The 14,454-nt window shown below is 40.6% G+C and overlaps 1 protein-coding gene across 1 annotated transcript in view; it reads right to left on the reverse strand.

Annotated features, from left to right (window-relative positions):
• cops7a (COP9 constitutive photomorphogenic homolog subunit 7A) overlaps positions 1–14,241 on the reverse strand; it is a 36,851-nt gene extending 22,610 nt beyond the window's left edge. Inside the window, exons 1-7 of the mRNA XM_054780778.1 lie at positions 14,146–14,241; positions 8,373–8,495; positions 7,543–7,618; positions 4,387–4,475; positions 2,093–2,295; positions 1,893–1,998; positions 609–778 (exon numbers count right to left, since the gene is read on the reverse strand). Of these exons, the coding sequence (XP_054636753.1) occupies positions 609–778; positions 1,893–1,998; positions 2,093–2,295; positions 4,387–4,475; positions 7,543–7,618; positions 8,373–8,495 (767 nt within the window). The 5' untranslated portion in view covers positions 14,146–14,241. The remainder of the gene's footprint in view (positions 1–608; positions 779–1,892; positions 1,999–2,092; positions 2,296–4,386; positions 4,476–7,542; positions 7,619–8,372; positions 8,496–14,145) is intronic.
• Positions 14,242–14,454: the final 213 nt, after the last annotated feature.

The raw sequence follows: 14,454 nt of genomic DNA on the forward strand, positions 1-14,454 counted from the left end.
TTTAAAAATGGGTATCAGAACTCATTTTAATTCCAGGATTAAGGTTAAGCTATTATTAATTGGGATTTCAAAAACCATCAAGTGGATCTTCTTCCAAGTGTGGACAAGAGGTGGTTCAGTCACAATGTGGTCATAAAATCACGACTTCGTCCTGTGGAGGGGGAACTGTGTGGACTGCTTGGGAGACGCAGGGTGGATCCAGTGGCATTTTACAATCCATGGACAGATGTGCAGTTGGACGCTGGTAATGGGGGTGGACCAGAACAACCCTGATAGCCACTTACAGCAACAGCTGGCTTTTTAGTGTTTATTGAAAAAAAAAGTGTGCCCACCGAGGTTCCCTGCTGAATTAACTTGGCTCTCTCCGAGAACATTGGACTAATGGCTTTCATTTAATGTTGAAGGAGACACTTAGCGGTGTTGTCGTTATTACTCAGCAAATGCATATTTATAAAGCACACTTACACAAAAAACCCAAAGTGCACCACGGAAAACTATTAAAAGAAATTCTGCCAAGCTTTTTATAACAATTCTGTGACTTTTAAAACATATTTCAGGACAAAGGTTAAAAAAAAAAAAAGATAGTCATGTAAAGTAACAGTACTTACCCTTTCACCTTAGAACTTTTTTTGCCCGGCTGGCGTGATTCCTGAGAGGAGGCGGGATCCCGTGGTTCGGCCGGCTGGTCAGCATCCTGATTGGACGCTGCTCCAGCGGGGGCGGGTCCTGATGACGGTGAGGCGGCGCTGGCCTTCAGTGTTTTCTGTAGGTTTGATACCTATGGGAGGGGTTTGTTCATGAGTTTACCCTTTTAAAAAACAATCTGCTCTTGAATTGTGACTAATCATGATGATGGCAAAGTAAAAGGTCTCCTATTGTGCAAAATTGACTTTTTAATGACGTTCTAACATTATTATTTGTCCATAGAGCCTGTTTATGAGCACCAAGCGTAACAAAAATCTATCATCTCCCTCACTTCTTTGCTCTAAAGGTCACTTTTGAAGTTCAGGGTTTTCATGACAGAAAAATCTACTTCTGCATGGACATGACACCACCTATGACCTGCCCGTACTTACGTAGATGAGCCTGTCATTTGTACACACCCACGACTTCACAGTTTGATCATTTTGTTTTTCTTCAGCACGTAAGCTAACATAGCATGAAGTTGCTGTTAAAATGTAAGTTTAATGTTAGCACTGTAGCTCACATAGCTACGCTAGTGTTGCTAACGTTTGTGTCCTCCAGGCCCATTCCTTAATGTTACATTGTTGTATGTAATACAAGTATATGGCATATTTTACATCAGACAAGTGCAGAGTTACAGTGTATATGTAAAAAGAGGAAAAGAGGACAAAGTGCACAAAGACACACACTCTGCCGAAGGTGTGGACCAACACAGCGCATTAACATTAAAGCTACACACAAAACGGCGTGTTCCCTGTAAGGCTTACTAAAAGCGCTTTTAAGCTATCTAGGTACCAGTATTAAGGATATATTTTGGCCAACACACTTCCAACTATGTAAAATAGTGTATAGGGCCTTAGAGACTATTTTTTAACCTCAGCATAAAAATTCTTGATTTGTGGCAATAGTTTGTGGTTACATTGACCTTTACCCACTCAAACACGTCAGCTTATTTTGTTTCAGTTGGTAATAGATGTGAGGAAATTTAATTGAGGGGCTCTTGAGAGATGACTTTCATAAGAGAGGGACAGTCAACTAGCAAACATAATTGGATTCACGACAGCTGAGAGCAATGAGAAAAAGTATACGGTTGGTATTTTTTTTCCTTGTTAAATATCACAAGTACCCTGCGGGGCAAAGTGACGGCTGTTGAAGAACTCTCATTGAGTGGAAAAGGAAAGGAAAGGACTCCAGCCTTCAGCACTGACCTCTGTTTCCACTTGGACTTTGACCTTCAGCTGGCTCTCCCTGTACTGGTTTGCCCGGGAGACTTGCTCTTCGATACCACATAGCACCGCCTCGCAGCCTGTGCACCTGTGTGGAGGAGGGGCAGACAGCAATGACGGGAACAGCTAAGTGAGGCGTAAACCACAAGCGTGCACAGTGACAGGAGGCGGCGATTACTGACCACTCCTGCAGCGTGTTAATGATGTTGGGGAGCTCGTTGGGGCCGAGGTCGCGGCCCACGCTGCAGTCCACCTCCACCTGCTGGTTTCGCTGGTCCAATTTGCCCTGGATGATGTCGCAGTAAACGGCCTCGATCAGCAGGTCCTCCAGCTCGCGCACGTTCTTCAGCTCTAGCTGCTGCAGCAGCAGCGAGTATGGCAGGCACTGAGGGGGACCGAACACACCACTCAATCACATTCTCAGCTCCGAAACAGAGGAGTTGTTGGCCACTTTTGCGGAAAATGACGCTGTAATATTACATGCCACGGCTTGCTCATTTGCTTAAATGTCGCTGGCAGAGGAGAGGCATTTAACAATCTGCTGGGCAATTAGAGATGTCAGGCTTGTGACATTAAAAAGCAGAAATGCATGAGATGCGACAAGGAACAAACTCAGCAGGAAATCAAAAAGGACACAGGTGGTGACAACATGAATAATCACTGAATATGAGCAGAGAAAGAAAGGTAGACAGGTGCAAATTGACAGGCTTTCAGCACTTTCGTCATGCAGACTGGCTGGAAATACCATGTTACGGTCGTCCCACACCACTTTGCGGTTCGGCTTCTCTCTATCACGGTTTTTCAAAAATAAATCAATCAATAAATTATCGCTATTTTGTGGTTGAATACAGCCTATTAGTGAAAAAATATACGTATTTAAAGAAATTTTACATATTCTTGGCCTAAATGAAACATTTTCAAACATAAAAATGGGCACCTATTATGCTTTTGCTCTTTTCTGACCTATAAATGTCGTTACAATGTTGTATTTTTATGTTAAACAACGCCAACGCGTCAGATAATGAGGTTTGTGCATTTGGAAGTGAGACCTCAATGCAGTTTTGGATGGCTCTGCACGCTGTGATTTACAGAAATTTTTTTAACACAGAGTTCCATTGATGTTAATGCAACCTGGACTTCCTTATGTGGGCATGCCCAGGCAAACACTGTAGGCCTGCCCTCGCCCCGCTCTGCTTTGCTCTGCTCTGTTCCCTGTTAGCACGTATGGCTCCCGGGAAATGTTTGTTAGGGTGTGCCTAAAGAGGCAAGCATAAGGCAGAAGTAGTTGGAGTTGGTGATTCCTGGCCAGCAAGAGAAAATATGCTCAGCTGTCAACAGCACTTCACACGGGACTGTTTTGTGAACATGGACCAATACGAAGCTGGACTATCCGCCAAACTGTTGCTGAAGTCTGACGCCTTTCCAATGGCGCTTGGTTGTGTTGAAGAGTCAGAAGCGCAAGCTGTAAGTCACAATTTATCAGTGTCCTAACTGTGTTTATTTTGTGTCGGACAAAAGGGGTTTGGCAGCTGTTCGTAAGTCCTTGGGAGCACTTGGAAATGTGACCAATCACAGCGGAGTGGGCTCCGCAGGAGGCGTACCCGGAAGAGGGCCGGGGGTGGAGTAAATTACACAAGACCATTTAGGCGGGAGGAAGGAAACACTACAGAAAGAGGTGCAGAGTCTGGAAGATCTAGAAAGCTTTCTGTGCGGGTTATCGCGTGTAGCTGTTCTATAGGAGTCCAGAACTCAATTCAAAGGCCTGAAAATTTGTATAATAGGTCCCCTTTTAATACATAGTGCCGCAAGACACAAGACATAGTGCCCTGCGTCTATTTCAAATAAAAAGGCTGACTAAATTACAGCCATCCTGACATGGCGTCATTCAGTCGCCGTTAAATTACATTACATTGATGAGACAATAGCCCCCGCAGGATGTTCACTGTCCAGAAAAAACAAGGAACTCTCTCAATGCTAACTTGTGAGCCTTTGTTAAGTCTTATTTTTGTCTAATATGTCTTATTTTGTGTTATTAGGTCTACTATATTGGCTAATACGAGTGGTGACTCTAGGGGTGTTATTTCATGTCATAGAGGGCTCTACTAATGTTAAAAACTGTATGTAGATGGTCGTAAACAGGTTGTATATGCTCTAACTATGAAAATATTCCATTTACAAATAAGGAATCCTACTTTGCTGAAATTCAGTTATCACAGTCGGGTGTGGAACCAATTAACCACGATAAACAAGGGATTACTGTATATATTCTAAGGGTGTTGAATCGACTGGACTGTTGGACAACTGGACTGTTCAGGTTGTTCAATCCCGTCGCCATCGATTCAGTGCCCTGAGAATACAATGACCTGGACAAATGACAATATTCACAGGCATTACTATATACTCCAGACCGTGTGCCTGATAATAGTGAGACACTTCCCCTGCAGGGTGAGGAAGAAAGTGGAAGAGGAAGCGGTACCTTGAGATTGGAAGCTAAGCTGATGATGGACAGATGGCGAAGTTTGTTTCTCTGAGCGGGGGTCAACTCTGGGAGAGAGGCCGCTCTCTCTAAAACAGCATGGAATAAGAGTAAAAATTAGTCAGTCAGTGATCCAATACATGAGCTGTACCTAAAAATATGTCTTTACAAAGATTTTTGACATTGTCAGAGAGGTATTCGTTTAACATTATGTGTATTATTGTGGTTGTACTTTGCAATAGTGTTGACCTGCACTGCATAATACTCAGGTATATTTAACTCAAACATTAGAAACTTCAGTAGGCCTGTCACAATAATTTTGCTGCAAATTTTGCTGCACGATAACTGTTCTAGAAATGATTGCTGATAAACGACATCAATGTCCACATTACAGTATTTTTGAGATAATTTTTTCATTAATGTAATGATAATGTATGGCATAATAATGAGAGTACACTGTACCAAAAGCAATAAACTTAAATTCCTCAAGAGTATTTAACATTCTAATTGGAATTTCAAGAGCTTTTAAATAAATTAATTAAGCAAACAACATAATAAAATAAACTAAAAAGACAAAAACACCCCAACAAAAATAAAATGGACACTGTCTCTTTTAGCAAAAATTGCACTTAAAAAAAAAATCACAGTCAATCACAATAATTCAGATTTTGAATCACTGTCAAACAGAGAAATAACCCGAAAATCCTCAATTCTTCACATTGTGTGTCAATGCAGACGTCAGCTCATTTGCATATACACGTCCTTGCTTCACTTTTAGCAACATCGTGTGGAATATGTTGTTTACATTTAATGAAGTGTAATATTTTGTTGGAGTTTGGTAAAAGTACATGTTTTGGATGAAGCAAGACTTGTTTGGTGCACAAAGAGGTGTTATACTGTACTTCGGGAATCACGGCAACTGAAACGTATGTTGCATGGTTTTGTATTATCTATTTAATTGTCGTCACAAACTTTGACGATGTGCAAATGAGCTGAAATTGACAGCAGCGTGTTTTATACACAACAGGCACGAAGAAAGTATTTGATACTGGTTCCTCTGTTTATTCAATACAGTATGTTTGCAGTATATTTTCACATGGCTATGGCTTCAAATCCCTGTAGTCTGTGCGTCATGACACTCGCTAGTACGCCTGTGAATAATGTCATTCGCTGGTACCCCTTTCAGGAGAATCACCCATTTGCGTTTGCTCGCCTGTTAATCCTTCCGCCACGTACCTGCAGCACTTGTAATCCTGTACGCTTGCTAGCGCCTCGCTAACGCCAACAAACACGCATGCACGTCAAGTTATTGAGGCCGGCAAAATTATCGAGTTCATTTTTAATTATCGTGCAGTTCATTGATTTATTGGTTATCATGATAGGCCTACAGTATTGTACAGAGTGACACGGACAGACGACTCATGAACACTATAGCCATTTCTTTATCAACGACAGACAGCTTTCAACATAAAAAACAATGTACCGTATTTCATCAAACAGTTGCGTCCGTGCTAATACAAACCCATCCATCCATCCATCCATTTTCTATGCCACTTACTGTATCCCTCACTAGGGTCGCGGGTATGCTGGAGCCTACCCCGGCTGACTTTGGGCGAGAGGCGGGGTACACCCTGGACTGGTCGCCAGCCAATGGCAGGGCACATATATACAAACAACCATTCACACTCACATTCATACCTATGGACAATTTAGAGTCGCCAATTAACCTAACATGCATGTTTTTGCAATGTGGGAGGAAACCGGAGTGCTAATGCAAACGGTTCCCCTAATTAATTATTGTCGACTTGAACTACCCACACAGCAGACATGGCATCTGTAAAGCTGAAGTTTGAAGATGCTGATGCATTGCAAAAATTAAAAGTGAATGCCGGAGGCTGTAATACAATATATAATGAGAGTTATATTATAATTTTTATAGTACATGTTTTGTTTATCCTAATATTACTGTAAATGCTCCAATAAACACCTTTATTCAAGTAACCGCTCAGCCTCCAATAGCAACCGAGTGCGTGTTTTACAAAAACAAATCACCGCTAGGATCTCTAATTGCTGTAGCTACAGATAAAAAAAAAAAACTTTGACATTAGCAGCTGTGGCTGTACGCAACCACCTGATGTAGATTTTTATTAACTGCACAATATGACAGTAGCTGAATTTGAAGTATCACGAATGGCACATGTCCAGGAGCTTTATCTACCTCTGCATGTGCATTAAAATGTTGGTTGCACTACTCAGCAGTGAAACTCATGCATGTCGCACTTAAATCTACACTATTGTTTACAATGACCTCTTCCTCAGGATTAATGCTGGCTCAACAGTTTATTCCTTACCGCTATTACAACATTGGTTCTGCTGCTGCTGTGTTGTGCAATATACTTGTTGTACATTTTCTTTTCCACTTTTTCATGCATTCCAAAACATTATTAAAGTAAAAAAAAAAATAAGTTGTTACAAATGAATGTGAGTGTGAATGGTTGTTTGTCTATATGTGCCCTGCGATTAGCTGGCGACCAGTCCAGGGTGTACCCCGCCTGTCGCCCGAAGTCAGCTGGGATAGGCTCCAGCATACCCCCACGACCCCAATGAGGAGAAGCGGCATAGAAAATGGATGGATGGATGGATGGATATAAAGACTCTTCAAATTTTGGAAATAGTAGCCTTTCCCCAAATACTAGCAATTCCTCTTTGTATTTTAGGTAAATAAAAGTCCAGGCGATAATGACAGGACTTATGGTAGTTAATATTTGCACTGGTACTCTCTGCAGTTGTGTAAATAAAACACCCCAAGCCACTATATGAAGAAATACGGTAATTAATGGATGCAATTATGTAATGAATGTTGGACAAATTTAATTATGAGACACTTGTAGCAGCGGTGTTCAAGAATATTAAGCAGATACCAAAACAGTAATGAATATTTGTCTTTCCGTATCGCTGTTGTGACACAGACAGTAATGAGCCAGCCAGAAGAACTGCGGCAATTTGCTTGTGAAGCACCTGCCCACGGCGCCTTTGGAAACAATGTTTATTTAATACCTGCGAGTCAAGGCGCCTGCCTCGAAGCAACAAAATACAGCTTGTAATAATAAAAGAGTTGTTGCGAGAGAGGAATGACTTATTTATGCCACCCCTTACCTTTGTAGTCGCAGTAGGTTCCATAGGCGAAAAGGTTTAGGAGCTGGTACACAGGTGCATGAGGACCATTCTCCAGCTGTATGTGTGTGTGAGAGAGTGGTGGGTCGGGTATAAATGACATCAGCAATGACAATTGATGCACAGAAAGCAAATCTTAGGAGATTCTGATGAGACCCAACATCAGTGTGTGATAATTAGTCTCCAAATATTCACTTTCCCCTTTTTTGTCTTTATTAAACACCACTCCTTCATCGCTGTAAACAAATGTTGTGCAATGCAAAACCAAACTGGGACTAAATTGTCCTTCACACATTTCAAGTGACTCATATCTGAGCATGTGAGGATGCAGCTCTTCAGTGACTAATCACACATGGATCAACCAATCACAACACAGACAAGAACGCGATGGATCTATTTGGCCCTCAGTTTGTTTTTCCTGACAATTTACTCAACCATCGACACAATTTTATGCATTTAGAAGACAGAGTAGAAATTACCGGGGATTAACAGAGATGGGTTTTAAAATAAATTCCGCTGAAAGTAAACAAGTGTATTAGCAAATTAGCCGCTCCAGTGCACACGATGAATATGCATATTAGAGCAAAGTGTCTCTAAAGGCCCAACTGCATTTAGCTCCCCAAATATTACTGACAAAGCCGGTTCACATACATCATAAACACTTCATTGGGTACGCCTACGCAACCAAATGAGATCTAGTGCTGCACTGAAAAAATCCTGTCTTTACAGAGACATTCATTTTCAGTGGGATAGCAGCTGCAGATTCTGTGTATTGTATGGAAATGGGCAGGTGGGTTGTGCAAGGGTTTTACCTCTCTGACGTTGGGCAGCTCCAGGATGTCGGAGAAAACGTAGAGGCCAGGGGTCTCCAGCAGAGAGCTGACAGCCTGGGCCAGTGCAGAGCCAGACAGCGACAGGAGCTGCTCCACCTCCATCTGACATGCCGTACACAGAGAGTCTGCCGGTTAGTCACTTGCAACACAGCCACTCATAAAACAGATGTGGTACATTAAAGCAATATCACGGTTATAATCTCTGCCACACTGCGTGATGGCCGAAAACACTATTCAGGGACAGCATTGCACATGAGCATTTTTTAAGGGGCTCCCTCCACTATTTTCATGCCCTTCAAAAGGAGATCCAGTCTCTTGTGGTGCAATGAAAGGACATCCAATTGAACAGAAGCCCACCGACTCACTTAAATGTGTCAAAGCTACACACAGTGGAACCTCTAATGTTGACAACAACCTCAGAATTTTGGGCATTTCTCAACAACTTTTCCCATTGGAAATAATCTGAACATCTGTTCCAGGGTCAAAATGTGGCTGAAACAGAAGCTTTATTAATGCAGTGTGTAAAAATGAGTTAACCACTGTTACCACAATCATCTAATTGTGCCCAGAGTCAAAACTGAGTTGGGTAAAAGTGTTTTTTCTTATGCTGCCCCCACCGCATGGAACACCATGTAGACTGAACTGAAAATGTTAGAACTGGTCTCAGTCACAGCTTTTTGTTGTGTTTTACACACTAAGCAGCAAGAAACCTATGAGAAATGTGTGTGTTTATTGTCTTGAACATTCTGGATTTTTATTTCTGTGTTTATTGTGGCGTGTGCTCTTGTGTGACCTCTTGGCCAGGTCACCCTTGTAAATGAGATCTTGATCTCAGTGGGATTTATTTGGTTAAATAAAGGTTAAATAAAATTTAATATAAAAATAAGACAACACCCATTCAGCAACAAGTGACTAAGATGTAAGGATCTTTGTGTCATTATTAACGTTATAACTGTCACGCAAGTGTAAAAACAAGTTAATAAATATAAAAACATTAAAAGACTGTGCCAGAACATTGATTTAAAAAGGTGACAGCAGTTTACACTCCTTTCATACAACTTATCCAGAACATTTTGGTCAAATTCTGAATTTTAGGAGCATTTGACTTCCGAGGTTCAGATTGAGTCACATATTGTTTGTGTAAGCTAACTCACCTACATACGAGCTGCTGCACAAAAAAGGGTGAACATTTGTGAGCACATACATCCCTACTGTGTTGCATGTGCTGTTATTTTTCTGACAAATACACCACATTGTGGTGCTGTTGTTAAACTCCAAAGTTTTACTTCGCACACGTCAATGTGTTCTACAAAACCCCCAACTGTAACATCTTTGTCCGAGTCACCACTAAATTTTACCTTTAGTGGACTGACAGGCATGTATTGGATGAAAACCATGGCCGCCATCAAGCCAAACATCTTTGCAGGGGTGCAGACGCGACTTGGCAACTAATTGGCTATTAGTCATTGACCATTTGTCAAATGATGATAACACTTTGAGGATATGTGTATTACATGTATGCTAGCATGTATAACAATGCATTCTGAACACAACACATTGGGGACGCCATAATTGTCCCATGGGCCAAGTTTTTTTCATGTGACTGCACATTTATGGTATATACATAAGCATATGTTGTGAAAATCCAACTTCTGACAAAGTAAGCACCTTGTATCGATGTTCCCTGTAACGAAACGGTAAAAGAAATTACACAAAAATCAGATGTACATCGCTTTGAGTGAACTTGTCAAATTGAAAGTGAGAGTACAAAAGATGCCAGGGCACAGTTATTGACTTGGATGTGCTATTTTGGGAGCTTCCTCCCAGAGAACACATCGTGGCCCACATGGGACGCTTAGTCTACAGATACAGGATACAATTATTCAGCTTGCATCAGATCACTTTCACGACTCCGGGCCATGTCTTAAAATTAATACCATAGAGAGAGAAAAAAAAAACCCACTTCTGACAGGTTGCTATTATTCATCTTGTTTTTCGGGTGCTTTGCTTAGCCTTCTGACTGTCACGCACATACGGGTGAGTGTTGTCCACATGCCTGCGTTAGCCGCCGTTTGACTGATGATTACACAGTGAGCCTTGAAAACTCATCATACTCCGTCAGGTGTTCTTCAGATGCCGTATTAAATTAAAGCTTTTCCATGTGCTACGCCAGCAGGGTAGTTTTTGTGGCATGTGTTGGTAGGTAAGTTCCACACGGCAGACATGATTGTTTTTGATTTGACACTCTTGCGCACTGTGAAGGAAAGTGAGAGGACGACGCTGCCCAAAAAGGTAGAATAGCAGAATAGTACTAGCCACAGGTGAATGGCTTTTGTGATCGCCGTTGAAAAGCATTTATCGGCACATGCCGATCACGTGATTTCTCACGGAAATCGGCTGATACACATCGGTGGCTGATCGATGGGAGCATACCTATTATCTACTAATATGGGATGCACTGTTCGCCAGCACACATCTGTCATCCCCACGGGAGTGCCACTGGTTTAAAAAAAAACATACTTCAGGTAAGTGTGGTGGACAAATGATTTGGCTGGCGCTGCAGCCAAACAACCCATGCAGCGATTCAGCACCCAATTCACACTTTTTAAATAAAAAAAAATTACACTCCATGTGGATGAGGTTGAATCAATTTTGGTGAAATAGAAATGTGACGAACAGTACATGGCTGCCAATGAACAGCAAACATATGTAAACTATGTCACACATAGTACTCACATTTCAGCAAGTACTGTTATTACTAAGGGTGTCACAAGATCTCGCAAGATTAAAATTTGGCAAGCTTTCTCGTTCAGAAAAGAACTGTCTCGCAGGCACAAGGCCTGGGATGATAATTAATTAATTAATTAAATCACACAATAAATGAATATGAAAATAAACTTGATCATTTTGCTGGCCTCGATATATTGCCATGTGCATGCGTGTCCGTTTTCCTCGTCTCCCGCCTCCAAAAAGGCAGGAAAAGGATTCACTCTGTGCATTGGTTTCAGCACCTTGGCGTGTTTGTTCCATAGAACAACGGCATGAACGAAGTGAGCCCTTTTGTCATTCGATTTCTTTGTCTCGGTGGGTGGAGGCGGGGTCGATAGCATACACACAGACTGCAGAAGAGTGTAGCCTTGTGAGGAGCAATGTGAGGTAACGTCATAAAAAATAAATTAGTAGACTGCAATACATTCATACATTTTTCATTATACTTTTCTTAAAAGTAATGTTAAAATCTCGTCTCATCTCGTTCTCGTAGACCCAATCTTGTGTATCGTGACACCCCTTATTATTACAGTATATCCTTTACAGCCATGGAAAACACCCTTGTTTCTTGTTCATTTTAATGCCTGGTACAAGTAAAGGTACATTTGTTTGGACAAATACAATGATGACAACAAAAAGAGCTCATGCGAGTTTAATCTAAAAGCCATTTTCATGGTTTTCTTGATGATAACCAAAATCACTCAATTTCTTACATCAATAGCTATGGCATTGCACTGCCAAAATATTTCACTCTTTTGAGCTATTTTTGCAATGATCATTATAATTGTCAAAAATAAAAGGTACCTTTAGTTGTACTAGGCATTAAAATGAACAAGAAACTGAAGAAACAAGGGTAGTCTACTCATATTTTCCATGGCTGTATACTGTGGAAATGAAAGGTGGCTATACTTTAGCTAGTCAGCTACTTAGACAATAATAGCTGTGTGTTGAGCCATTTTTAGTGGATAGTAAATCTATGCTGCTTTACAAGCTGTGCACGGACTACTCTAAAGTGTATCCCTTGAGAAGATACAGCAGGTGTGCAAACAAAAGCATTTAGCACCAAGAGTTTGTCAGTGACGTTGGAAGCAAAAGATGTCCCAGCTTCTGTCTGTGCATACACAATGTCTAATTGTGGTAAGGAGCAGATGGCGGCATAATAACCAGGAAAGAAAAAGATTTAACAACACAGCGCAAATACAAGTCTGGTATACAGCAGCTGACAGTTAGGTCACAGGAGCACATCCCCAAGTAACTTGGATTTCACATCAGCAAGTCTTACGGTTTTTTTTACAGGTTTGACAGACAGAGTAACAGCAAGTTAGAAAGAATTCTGCACAAAGATGCACTACATATTAACTAATAAACACTACTCTGGTTTATGCAGTAGATATGAAATAATAAACCCAACACTTGTCCCAGAACTACCAACATCAGCCATGCTGTTTTTTTGCTTTACTATTACAGTATTTGATCTATCAAGGGGCTTTGGATGTGGGAAACATAAATAATATGCCATGAAATAATAAAAAGCAAAGAATAGCTTGGATCTGGACTGAAGGAGCTGCAACTTTGTAACACCGGAATTCTCCTGAGCAACACTTTCTTAAATAATAAGACACTGCCAGCTATTTTTATGCTAGTGTTTCAATTAAGTTAAAGGAAAACTGCACTTTTTTGGGGGGGAATTTTGTCCATCATACACAATCCTTATGTGAAACATGAGCACACGTCTTTCCCTTTTCTGCCTGTTCTAAAGAGAGAAAAACAGTTAGCTTTAGGGAGCTAACAATACACATCATGGGACACACCTATTTCGACTATAAAGCCGTCTAAAAAACCTCCAATGTTATTGTTTCATATACATGCTGTGACCACGCACTAACAGGTACATTCATGATAAAATGCAATTCTTACAGTATTTTGAATGTATTAAACGCGTATTGCTTTGAGAAGCCAAAGTCTTTGCTTAATTGTCCCCAGCAACTAAGTGGAACTACGTTCTTCATCACAAAAATTTGACCAGAAGTGGACTTAGGAGACCAAGTGGGGGGTAAGTCGCTGTTATTGGACTACAATGCTGATGGGGATGTCATACAACTTCATGTCAAAAAATCCAAACTGTCCCTTTAAGTAATATATTGTATGAAGGGATACAGTATATGCTATATAGATACATATACTGTATATTATTTGGTCATGTTTCACATAAGGATTGTGGATGATGAGCAAAACTATTTTTAAAAAAAAGTGGTTTTCCTTTAAATTCCGCTGCTGAAGTATGTTTCATGTAGCGTTCCAATAATGAAGATTCTTTGATACTTGCTAGAATTTTAACTCAGATTGAACACAGAAAATACAGCAAATAACATATGCAATTTTTGCATTGGATGAGGTTTACTTGATTCCATATATCAGGGTAATTAAATCTTTAAAATTAAAGTTTAACGTAAAAGTGTCTTGCACATATTACTTTACCTGACATTGTCAGTAAATGCAGCCGGTGGAACACATAAATCATGATATCAGATTCGCCTACAAAATAATTGTATGCCTCATTAACTATCAAATATCAAAACGGTTGCTTTAATATTCAATACTATGATGATGTTTTGGCTCAAAATGCTGTGTAGTTTTAGATGCATGTTTATTTTGATATTTATTGTTATTTACACGAAACACGCTCAAGATTCTATTTAAAATGTCGTTAATATTAAATGTGTAATTCGAGTAAACGCCAAAGCGTTAGACTTGATCAACCATTTAAACTTGTTATTTACGTTATTGAAGCTTGCTAGCACGCTAGCTAGCTAGCATATTAGCATCCACAATGCTATGGAACGATAGGCCACAGTTCTTTATTATCTTTTCCACGGACCAAAATTACGACATAAGAATGCCATACTTGTCTTAAAAATACGACACCAGCATCAACGTTGGCAGGAAACTTTTTAAAAATGAGGCTATTGTATGTCAATCTTACCTTGTTGTGTTGATTTCTAGCGGATTAGCCTGCCCGGTCAACTGTTCATTCACTTCCGCTCAGTTCACGTGCGACAACAACGTAACGTGCACTCTGATTGGACAGTCAGGGGGCGAGTAGGCGTGTTTTTGTGGTGACCTATGCGTCACCGGTCTGAATAAGTGTACACAGCGCTATCTAGAGGTGATTTGGTGTTACAGCAACATATTTTGAGTTTACGCTGTCCCCAAAATAGGGCCTAAAATTGATTTTCTCGACCTAAATGTTGTTTTTGATTAATAAAAATCGTATTACTTTGAATGATGAACC

This window comes from Dunckerocampus dactyliophorus, chromosome 7 (genome assembly GCF_027744805.1).
Source record: "Dunckerocampus dactyliophorus isolate RoL2022-P2 chromosome 7, RoL_Ddac_1.1, whole genome shotgun sequence".
Taxonomy (NCBI): domain Eukaryota; kingdom Metazoa; phylum Chordata; class Actinopteri; order Syngnathiformes; family Syngnathidae; genus Dunckerocampus; species Dunckerocampus dactyliophorus.